At 41.2% G+C, this 12,400-nt stretch overlaps 1 protein-coding gene across 15 annotated transcripts in view; it reads left to right on the top strand.

Annotated features, from left to right (window-relative positions):
- LOC137321665 (regulating synaptic membrane exocytosis protein 1-like) overlaps nt 1-12,400 on the top strand; it is a 984,914-nt gene that overhangs the window by 372,627 nt on the left and 599,887 nt on the right. For all 15 annotated transcript variants that reach the window (XM_067984176.1, XM_067984183.1, XM_067984175.1 and 12 more), the window contains 2 exons: nt 3,631-3,959; nt 9,959-10,827. In XM_067984176.1, coding sequence (XP_067840277.1) covers nt 3,631-3,959; nt 9,959-10,827 — 1,198 coding nt within the window. The remainder of the gene's footprint in view (nt 1-3,630; nt 3,960-9,958; nt 10,828-12,400) is intronic.

Below are 12,400 nucleotides of genomic sequence, written 5' to 3'. Positions count from 1 at the left end.
GTTAAAAGCCAAATTAGATCCTCCTAATCCTTCATCAGAGCATTTTGGTTGGTAGCCTCACATCTGTGGATTGTTACGCAAAGTTTGGATTAGTTTGGACTGAATCTAAATAATTACAATCAAGCTCTGGTCCTCAGACACAGCCAAGCTTATGTAGAGCTCTCAGAAATTATTCTTTTCTTTGAAACTGAGGACCAGCTCATGCTGAGTGTTTTAGAACTGACTTTGTTCAAAGAACGTTGTCACCAATGAACGAGCCGTTTTGAACTGCGAGGATGAAAGGTTAAGTCATGGTACTACTTGCAGTTGCAGTGTGAGTATAAGTGCTGAAGTTATTGTAAGTGCTGTGTACTGTGGGGTGCAGATAGCCTTGGTTGACAAGTGCATCAGTTTGCTGCAGATGTAGAGTACTCACAAGAGGAGAGCAGCACTATCAATTTTACATTCTTAACGTGCAATGGAAAGATGATATGACTGCTGAAAAAACCAAAATGCTAGATTAAAGAATGTATAAGGCAACTTTCAATCAGCTTCATAGTGGTGGTGCTGGTGGTCGGGGGACAATTTCTGCCTTAAATAACAGCATCTATTTTTTGAGGGGGATTAGGATAAATATGTTTCTTGAAGTCAAGTCAAAATTGCAGTTGGCGAATTCCTAATCTCAGCCGAACCAGAGGGAGAGATAATACTTTTCTGCGCCCAGCTAAAATTGGAGAGCAGTTCACTTCAGAATCCTCCAGTGCACATCCTGATGGACACTTAGCAGCATTGTCAGAGATCAGGGATCAGTTTGGCTGACTGCCGTCTCATCCTAGGACCACTGTGTGGTGGGGGGAGAGCTCAGATTTTCGATGGGAGGTAAGAAAGAAGATTAAAGTTTAAAAAAAAATAAAGATATGTTATGGTGTCAGATATGAAATATGTTAAGCATGAATATGTGAACGTTGCAAATCTGTGTTTTTGCTATAAAGCGGTATTGTGTTTCGCACTTGAATTGGGTTTAAATACATAGATAGATGTGTATTGGAGATAGGGTGTTTGAAGAAGCTGAGGCACTCCACTGAAAGTCATTAAGATATTTAATCCTTGTGTTTTGCTGGAAGCTTTTTATTTCCTTTTCATTCATTAGTCTATATCTGCTGTTTACTCTGTCCTCAAATGTAATCTGAAGGCATCTCTCTGTGACTGCTTCAGATTGGCAGAGACTTTCCGATAGTGGTATTTAGTTTGGATTCTGCTAACAGCAACGCTTGCCAATTGTTGCCGATTATTTTGTTCTCATTTTGTTTTGACTCTTATTGAATTGGATCTATTTTAGTTACGGTATTCTGCATAGATGTAGATTTATTTAAAAGGAAACAAAAAAACATAATAAAGATAGTAAACAGTGCAAAGAGAAATTCTAGGTCAGTGACATTCTTAATTTTCATGTTTTATTCAAATCTAAATATAGACTTGTGTCCATGAGAGGGGTAATAATTTTTTAAGAAACATGTAACATTTAAAATCTACCTTACTGTGTTATGACATTCTAAGGCCAGAATAAGAATCGATGTAATAAGACTGGCGTTACAGAGTAATGAGAGGTTGTGATGCACACTGGAGTTGCTGGATTAATTAGATAATTAGAGGGATTGATACTTGCTCATATTGTATGCACTCTGCACTGAAGTACAGTCATTGCTTTAGTTCTTGTAAGGCGAGTCAGATAGCTACAAGGCTAAAGTCCCAAGTTTTAAACCCATTTCTTGAATGAAATTGGCTTTTCATGGTGTCAGCTGTGAGATAAGAAAAAAACTGTCATGTAGTAGGAATTCTCTGGACTAATCTAGATTCACTGAACAGCAATATTGACATAGACCATGGGCGAGACACCCTCCCAGTCTTGCTGTCTGTGCATAGTGTCGAGCTGAATGAGCGGCGAGAGGAATAGGGTAATCATTCATCATTGTAACAGATTTTACCCAGAGCATCATACTTCTGCCATGTTTACTTTAATGCAATTTTGCACAAGTGTAATGATCTATCCTCACGGCAGTTATATTTTAGAACAATAAATGCTATTTTGCATAACCCAGCAACATTTTAAGTAACAAGTCTCACCAACACTCATTTTTAAAATTTGTTCTTGGGATGTGATTAATGCTGGCAAAGGTGATGGTGGCTGCAGTCCTTGTGGTGATGGTGAACCCATATAACTGTTACAAAGAATCATCCTTCTAAGAATTACTTCCTAACTTTAATATCCCTGTTTCTGCCTCTTTTTGTTGGTATCTTCCAACTTTAAATACTGATGGTGTCAGGAGAGGAACTAGTTGGGAGAAGTTACTGAACATAAAGCTGTAAGAAAGCAGAAATGGTGTTAGTTGTGACTGAGTGAAATTTCAGATGACTGGTTTAATTATTAAACTACTTTCAGATGGTTGTAATGAGTGTTTCCAATTTACTGTCAGAGGACTTGGGAGGTTTATTTCAATCATGGATGGCTTGGCACTGTTTATGAGCTGCTTACAGTTTACATTTGTGCTGGAGAAGCAATGTTGACACTTGATATATTACACGGTAGTAACTGTGATATCAACAGTTCCTACAGAAAGAAGTAGATAAGTGACTTGCCAACTTGATTCTAACTTTAGTGGAACCATCCAGCCACGTCACATTATGCAATTTGAGGGGTGTTACTGACTTCCTTTTGGTTTAGTAATTCCAGCCTATAATTTACTCCACGGCCATTGACTTGTGCTGGTTGTCTTCATTTTTAGGAAAATTGAAATACTTAAACCAGTAGCCACATCATCATCAGTGGAATATATTTAACCTTACTTTATTTTGATGGGTAGAAGGACCTTATTGTTAACTCCTCACAACTGAATGTAGGTCCCTAAATTATTAACCTGTAGTCCTCAGCTTCATGTGTTTTTTTTTGTTGCCACTTTTCTGCCTCTTCTGAAGCATTTCCTCTTGATGAGGAACAGTTCCATAGGTGTTTGCAGCCCTCTGGTGCCTCACCCAAGTGCATATCCTTCATGTGCAAGCACAGGCAGTGAGTGCTGGCAGGCTGTTCAACTGTAGAGGGTATTATAGCTGAACATGATCCTGTTCACATGTGCACTTTGTTTTTCTACTTCCTAAGTCAGGGTGCTGAGGAGAACTGTAGCTCCCAAACTGCTGCTCCAGTTGAGATCAGCTAATGCAGCACGTACCAGAAATGAAACCTAGGACCTTCTGGTCTCTATTCGCTGAGTATGTTCATTTGTACACCTCACACCTCACACCGGACCAGTAACCCCTCTTAGCAAACTGTTCTAATGACATCATCAGTTCCCACTATCTTAAACAAAAACTTTAAAGAAAAAAATCAACAGAAAATGAACAAAATGAGGATCAAATTAATCACATCACAATCTTTTGTAACTTGATTTGAAAAGCTATTGATAACGATATTAAAGTATGAATGCATGCAGATCATCACGATAACTAAAAACCTAATTGAACTTGACAACAGAATCTACCTTGTAAATTCAGAGTTGAAATGTCATTATGTGAAACGGTAACTGAACAGACATTGAAGACTTTGGACGCAAGAATCTTCGGCCTGGAGAATTAATTACTTCTCTTGTCTTTGACCAGGTAATGTGGGTATGCAATTTATGTCGTAAACAGCAGGAAATTCTTACAAAATCAGGAGCGTGGTTCTTTGGAAGCGGTACACCACAGCCGCCCAGTCAGGATGGAGCCCTGAGTGACACAGCTACAGGCGGTAGTTCAGACGCACCAAGGGGAAAAAAAGCAAGACTACAAGAGCGTTCACGATCCCAGACTCCTTTAAGTACAGCAGTAGTAACACAAGAGGCTACACCGCCTGACAAGACTCGGGTGTCTGAACTTGCTCGGCAAGAAATGGGTTTTGAACAGAAACAGTCTTCAGCAAGATCTAGGAGTGAACCCCCCCGAGACAGGTAAACTGTGCATTGCTAAAACCCACTTCTTTTTATCCTGAATCACCAGCAAGTCGTTGTTAGATGTAATATAATAAGTTGCAGTTGGAGAGGTGTTTCATAACTTGACATTTCTATGCATCAAGTAGTTAGTCCTTAAAATATGTTTAACTTCCATTTTCTTAACTTCTATTCATGTTCCTTCACTGGCAAGAATGGTCGCCAAGATTTGCCATGAGATTTTAGATCACTTGGCAAGACGGCCTCTTTTGCTAGATAATGACATTAGTTCATGGAAATGATAGGGTTAGCAGCAAAGAAGGTAAATGATACTCTTTATATGTTATAGGTTATGGCATTCAATTGTTTGCATTCCTTGTAGTAACTGTGATATAAACAGTTCTTGCAGAGTGATGTAGATAAGTGACTGACTGTAAACCTTACAGATCATTTTTATCCCTGAGATTTTCTACTTTAGCCTTAACATTAATCCAAGACCATAAATTGATCATTAAACACAAATTCATAGGATGTAATGTGAACACAGGAAAATGTGCAACTGATAACGTAAAAATGTTAGCATGACTTTTCAGGCATTTTTTAAAATGCTTTGCATGTGACCATGGAAACACAAATGCAGAAAAATAGCTGGTTTTGCGTTCTGGCATTCATTTTGACTCAATGCATCTGTCAGATAATGTTCACAGTACATTAAGTACAATCAAGAAGAACTGTACTATGTGCCAAAAACACCATGCTTCAATCAATCTGAGTTTTATTGACTTGGTCCTTTTATCAAGCCTACAGTATTTTAAAAGTATGGTTTAGGTTTATGGAACATAGCTGTGTTAGGATTTTGTTTGCTGAATTCACTTCTCCTTGCAGAATTTCATGTGTATTCTGCCCAAAAACAATGGGCATCAAGATGCAAACATTGTTAGCCGTGTTATTTCCTGTGCACTTTAAAAGATATGCACTGTAACCTGGATTGATTTATAATAGATTACAAAGCTCAGCTAGTTTTTAAATTGAGAAAACTACAAAAAGGGACAAAGCCCATTCTGCAGGACACCAACAAGAGTCAGACAGAAGGTGAGATAAATCAAGAAATAATGTTGAAGTGACAAAAACTTGGAATTTAAAAGCTTGTAGATATAAGGAAGAAGAGAGGACTTAGGGATGGGTCCAAAAAGAGGGAGAAGAAAATAGGTTTGAGAAGACTTTTGAAAGCAGGAGGCGAGGAGGTAAGGTGCAAGGATTTAGGGTCTGTATTTCAGAGAACAGGAGCATGGTGATTAAAAGATTGGTCAGGTAAGGCCTTTTGGTGGGGGATGGAAGTCAAACGATATTTGTAAAGCCGCCAGAGAAGCACTCCTGCTCTAATCCTAACCCTTCCTTGCCCCACAGAAATTGTAACAAAAACAAAAAAATTCGGAGAGGCCTGCAGCGGTCCTCTCAATGCCTGGAGAAATGGGACTGGCATATGCCATGCATGCTCCGCCCATTTCCCTTTGAAAGTTGTAATCAGGTTCCTACAATAGGCATAGGATCCTGATTTGCATATTTAAATAGCCTCTCACCTGTTTTGGGCCGGAATGCTGGATGCCCAGTTAAAGGCCTGCCTGAAAGTTGATTCAGACTGGAAACTACATGCACAAGACCCCTACCAGACTTTCAACGGTTGACCACTCATTTTTGAGGCAAGGAATGGGTGGCCAGCAGTTGGAAGTCTCCCCCATTGTTTGAGGTGAGGGAGTCCTCGTTGTATTTTGCATTTAGACACCACGGCAAACCCACTGGCCATGCATCCCGGCATAAGAGCCGGATGCACCTACCTGTCTGGCATTGACCCTGCCCAAATTGGCAGGGTCAGGGGAGTTTATAATCTGGTGAATGCCTGCACCACTAGGAGCACATCTCAGATGCACGCCTACCAGTCCTGGCTGGAAATTGTCGCCTAGCATCTGGGTTACAGGTGAGGGTGGGCTGACACAGCCCCCTCCACCGGAAGAAAGACGACAGAACCCTTTTATAAAAAGGCCCAAAAATTTACCTCCAAATTCTGCTTTCTTAGAGAGTGCAGGCCAGTGGTTAATGTATTGTCTTGGGTCTTACTGAGCTATACAGATCTGGAAGGTCTCAGTTTGAATCCTGATATGGACTGAATTATCTAACCTCAACATGGTTGCAAGTAAGGGTCAGAGTGGGGACTAAAATCAGTCAGGGTTCTTGTTCTTGATCACTGCCCAGTGTCCTCTGCTGGACGATGGCATGTGTGGACATCAGATGAGGATAGAATGAAACTTGGCCTGATCTAATAACTTACCAGTCCTCATTGTTTAGGCTCACACATGAACAATGGCCATTTGAACAGGGTAACTGAGAGCAGCCAAAAGCCACAGAACTGCACACTCATCTTCAGGGGAGTAGAAGAGAAGATTGAGGGGTGAAAAATTAAATAGGAGATTTAAAATTTCAATGGACAAATGCTAAAATTCAATGTTAATACTAATGAAAGAATTAAATAATAAATAGATAGTGGAGTAGTCGGACGAGAATTAAGCCTGCGCACTGTTTGACATTGCACGTCAGTGAAGCAGATGGAAGGTCCCCATTAATCCCAAGGATAAATCTCATCATGGATTTATAATAGTGTAATTACATAAAAGTTGACTGAATATTCAAGTATTGTGAGTTTTTACCAATCGCCTGTGTACTTTAACACAATTCAAAACGTTATTTTTCACATTGAGTCAATTTTTTAGCAGTTTCTACTCATGCATATTGTTTTTCTCTGAGATTTAAATTATAAAAATCTGATTTTCCTTTGGTTAATAAAACACATCCATTGTAAATTTAGTAGGCTTCTATAACCTTACAGTCAACGTTCTGGTCTTTCTCTGTCATCAACTTTCTTGTCCTCTGTTTTGTTATTACTACTATCATCATTACTCCTCTGAACTTCCCCATCTTTCTTCTGAGCTTCATTCTCCTTTCAGTCTTTGTTGAAATCAAGACTCGTCTCAACCTGTAAGGGCACTACACCACACCAAACAACAACAACAACAACAACTTGTATTTATATAGCGCCTTTAACGTAGTAAAACATCTCTAGGCCCTTCACAGAAGTGTTATCCGACAAAATTTGACACCGAGCCACATATGGAGATATTAGGACAGGTGACCAAAAGCTTGGTCAAAGAGATAGGAGCATAGGAAGAATTTAGGAACAGGTGTAGGCCATTCAGCCTCTCGAGCATGTTCCACCAAGCAATTAGATCATGGCTGATCTGTATCTTAACTCCATCTGCCCATAGGGGTTCCATAACCTTTAATGCCTTTGCCTAACAAAAATCTATCGATCTCAGTTTTGAAATTTTCATTTGACCCCTAGCCTCACAGCTTTTTGGAGGAGAGAGTTCCAGATTACCACTACCCTTCACGTGAAGAAGTGCTTCCTGATATCACCCCTGAATGGCCTAGCTCTAATTTTGAGTTTATGCCCCTTGACCCGGGCTTTCCCACCAGAGGAAATAGTTTCTCTCTATCTACCCTATCAAATCCTTTAATCATCTTAAACACCTCAATTAGATCACCCCTTAAACTTCTATACTCAAGGGAATACAAGCCCTAGTCCATGCAATCTGTCCTCATAATTTAATCCCTTTAGCCCCAGTATCATTCTGGTGAATCTGCGCTGCATCCCCTCCAAGGCCAATATATCCTTCCCGAGGTGCGGTGCCTAGAACTGAATGCAGCACTCTAAATGGGGTCTAACCAGAGCTTTAAATAACTGCAACATAACTTCCACCCCTTTGCATTCCAGCCCCCTTGTGATAAAGGCCAACATTCCATTAGCCTTGTTAATTATTTTTGTACCTGTCCCCTAGCTTCTAGTGATTTCTGTACTTGGACCCCTAAATCTCTGCTCATCCGCAGTTCCTAGTTTCTCGCCATTTAGAAAATATTCCGATCGATCTTTCGTAGATCCACAGTGGATGACCTCACACATCCCCACATTGAACTCCATCTGCCACAGTTTTGCCCACTCACCTAAACTATCAATGTTCCTTTGCAACTTTCTGCTCCCATCTACACTATTTACTGTGCCACCTAACTTAGTGTCATCAGCAATCTTGGACATATGACTCTCTATTCCTTCATCTAAATCATTTATAGTTTTTAAGGAGCATCTTAAAGAAGGAAAGAGAGGTAGAGAGGTGGATCAGTTTAGGGGGCGAATTCCAGAGCTTAGGGCCTAGACAGGTGAAGGTAGGCCGCCAATGGAAGGGAAAGGAAATCAGGGATGTACAAGAGGCCAGAATTGGAGGAACGCAGAGTTTTTGGAGGGTTGTAGGGCTGAAGGATGTTACAGAGATATGGAGGGGCAAGGCCATAGAGGGATTTGAGCGCATTGGCTCTACTCTAATTGATTTTTTCCCCAAACCTTAAAACTGTAGGACTCCTTGCCTCCTTCTGCCTTCCCTTCCTCCTATAATCTACAGGTTTCTAAAAGCCAAACTTGGCATCATCCAAACACTACTTCTTGATTTACAGTAGTATAGTGGTTATGTTACGGAACTCATAATGCAGAGGCCCAGGCTAATAATCCAGAAAATGTGAGTTCAAATCCCACCATGGCTATTTGAGAATTTGAATTCAGTATAAAAGAAATCTAGAAATAAAAAGCTGGGATCAGTAAAAGTGACCATGAAGCTGTTGGATTGTTTTAAAAAGCCAACAAATGGTCCTTCAGGGAAGGAAACCCACTGTCCTTAGTTGATCTGGCCTCTATGTGACTCCAGTCCCATGCCAAGGTGGTTGACTCTTAACTGCCTTCTGAAGTGGCCTAGCAAGTCACTCAGTTATATTAAACTGCTACCAGCGGTTCAACAAGAAGGCCCACCACCACCTTCTCAGGGCATCCCGAGAATGAATTACATTGAAAAATTTACTTCATCTCTTCTTTTAGCCTTAGTAGTGTCCTGTCCTGCACTTTCGGCCTTGACACTGCACCTAGATTCCTCAATTAAAGGAAACATTTTTATACAATTGGATCTGCATTGTTCAGCCTATCAGATAACATTGATCATGATGATTTTAATTGAACTGCTTTCCATTCTTATGTGGACTAAATATTTTTAAATGAAAGTAATATTTCCCACATGACCCCACACACTGCCGTTAATTGCATAGCAGTCGTAATAGCACAATGGTAAATGGTCTAAAGGCAGGAGACCTGAGCTAACCAATTAGAAACTCTCTCCTAGGGATGAATCTATTCCAGTGACTAGAGCCCTGATTTTAACCTGTGACTTAAGTGTAGTGTGTGGGGGCCGATGCAATCTGGCCGGCCCCTATAACGTGAGGCCCAGATCATTTTAATTTCTCCACGCTGACTCCCATCTGAAACCCTCGCTGCTGGGGACCTAAGGACTTGGTCTCTGGCAAGTTAAGTGGGGGCTTAGGTGTTGGTGGGAGGGGGTACTGTGGGCTTCATTGAATACAAATCTTGGTGGCCATTGCCCAAATGTCCAGCTCTGGGATTCGTAGGGACAGGAGTAGGCCATTCAGCGCCTCAAACCTGTTCTACCATTCAATTAGATCATGGCTGATCTGTATCTAGATTGATTGAGAATCAATTTCAGCTCACCTCTAATTCAGTAACAAACCTGAAGGTTTGGTTCTGTCATGAATTATTAGATTTTACATTCAGGTTCAAGGAAGGGTCAGATTTATCTTAGTCCAGCCCAATTTACATGTGCTGTTGCCGCAGAGGGATGTGTGAATCTTGTATATTTCAGAATGACTTCGTAGATTTTTTATTTAAATTTGACCTAATTTCTTACATTGGTATTGCTAGTACTGGACTTTGCATCTGTCGTCATCACCTGGGTTCACTTGTTGACAGATTTTACTTTCCTTTTATGGACTCAACTTTATTTTGTCTGCTACAAAAATCTTCAAATAAAAAGCTTGGTGTAAAATAATTTACAAGTTGTTAATGGTCCTCTTTGTAGGAAGAAGAGTTCATCGGTATCAGAACAGAATGGAAAAGGGCAGAAAGGTAAACGCATACCAAAGCCATCACCTCAGCAAGGTGAGAGGCCAGCTGATGAAAGGGAACATAAAGAGCGGCGGGAGAGCCGACGGTTAGAAAAAAGCCGTTCGCAGGACTATCAGGAAATGGGTGAAAAATTAGAACTGGAAAAGGCTGTAGATGAGGAAAAGCAAAGGAACGAAGAGGAATACCAGAATCGATACAAGAGTGATCCCAACCTCGCAAGGTATCCTGTGAAACCCCAACCTGAGGAGCAACAGATGCGTATCCATGCTAAGGTGTCCAGAGCACGACATGAAAGAAGGCACAGCGATGTTTCCTTGCCTCACACAGAGGTCGAGGAGGGCCAGGTGGCAGAGGACAGATTGCCGAGGAGGACACAGCAACTGGGGGCACAAGAGCGGAATTCCCCTCCTGATAATCAGAGGTCATACTCTGTTGAAAGAACTGCAGACGTACAAATGGCTGTTTCCAGGCAGCAACATCTGACCAATCACAGCCCACCAACATCTAGGCGGAGCCCAGTTCCTACAGAACACTTAGAGGTAAAGGAGTATGATTCCTACGGAAAGCAGTGTCACCTGGATCCCAGTTCTGCTGTGGTTCGAACTAAGCGGGAGAAAAATGAAACTATGCTGCGTAATGATTCCCTTAGTTCCGACCAGTCAGAATCCGTAAGACCACCTCCACCAAAGCCACACAGAATGAAAAAAGTGGGAAAGAAAAGACAAATGTCAGTTAGTAGCTCTGAGGAGGAAGGAGCGTCAACACCAGAGTATACCAGCTGTGAGGATGTGGAAATTGAAAGTGAAAGTGTCAGTGAGAAAGGTAGGAGCTGTCTTTTTCTATTCTACAAATAATGTCTTCCTGGATATAGATGTGGTATCAAAAGCAAAACTAAAAAACATTAAAATTAACATTTTAATAAATAAACCAAGAATGGAATGTAGGTTGTGTGCATTATTCTCACCAGGGCTGATTTCTCACTGTTGTCTCTTCTGAGCTTCGCATGATTGCAAAAAAGTAAAGGAACAAGAAAAGAATGAAAACATTGTGGTTAGTTTTGCTACCTAAACAAAGTCCATGAAATTGATTTGTATTTAGTGCTGATGGACTGTGTGTAGGCCATCAAAAAATAAGTTATCAAAGCTCCCCTGAAGGTTTAGTGGGTAAATGACATTGAATTACAGTACAGAACAGGCTGTTCAGCCCAACCAGGACATGTTGGTGTTTATCCTGCATACAAGCAGTAGATTTAATCCTGTGTGCCCAGCTTGTTCCCATATCCCTGTCTTCCCCTTTGCTTTAGACCTTAAAGAGGAAGGGCAGGCGATAGCTTGAAGGGGGGTGGGTGCCTACAGAGTGACCAGTGGTGGGCGGGATGACTTTTGTGGGACCAGGAGGAGCCGTCATGTTCCTCCTGACCCAACAAAAATCGGTTGAACAAATGAATGTTATGTTTTCTGATCAGCCTCCAGTGGTCCCTTTTAAGGACTGCGGGTTTGGCCGCTCTACATTTAACCCAATTGATGGGGCTTACGGAGCCAGTGGAAATCCAAAGTACGTCATAGGACACCGATTTAAATATAAGCATGTTGTTCCTGCCTTTTTACAACGAGAGCAATGGCTGCCTAAATCGATGTCTGCTCGAAAATTGCAATGGGCGAAAATTCGACGGTAAGTTTTCTTGCTCCAGTTTTTGCCACGTTCAAGCTAAAGATGGGGCAGGAGTGAGAGGAAAATCAGCTCAGTGAGTTCAAATATTTTCCCCTCAGGTCTGGGACTTAGATTTGAATTCAGAGGAGATGAAAGCTTTCTTTCTATGGTGGTCATGGGAATGTGGGTTCGGGAAGTCTCAGTCGCATTCAGATGCCACTCAGTCTTCTGTCCCATCTCATATATTAATTTTTCTGTTATTTCAAAACCATTTTTCAGAGGAACAATAGACCCAAGAGAAATGTAATGCAGGCCTCCCCTGTAGGTGGCAGTGTTTGAAATCAAGTTAAGCAGGATTGCTGTATTGAGCCTGTGATGGAGGCTGAGCAGCAAGAAAGCATGGTCCTGATAGAACCATCAGCACTTCAGCAAGCTTTGTCGTTTATCCAGTGTCTCCTCAATGGGAACTCTGGTTTACACTGTAGCCCCAATGTAGGATTTAAGTTCATCAGATCTCTCTCTGAGACTGAGCACAACACCAGCCATGAGCAGTGTGTCTCGGGAACATTATTGTTGATTTTATTTCTGAATTTGTTGACTTACTAGCGTGAGTCTGGGGAATTAATAATGGAGAACAAAGAAATGGCGGATGAATTGAAGAGATATTTTGCATCCGTCTTCACTGTAGAGGATACAAATAACATGCCAGAAATAATTGTGAATCAAAAGTTGAAAGGGAGGGAGG

This window comes from Heptranchias perlo, chromosome 5 (assembly GCF_035084215.1).
Source record: "Heptranchias perlo isolate sHepPer1 chromosome 5, sHepPer1.hap1, whole genome shotgun sequence".
NCBI lineage: Eukaryota > Metazoa > Chordata > Chondrichthyes > Hexanchiformes > Hexanchidae > Heptranchias > Heptranchias perlo.
This window is presented reverse-complemented; position numbering and strand designations above follow the sequence as displayed.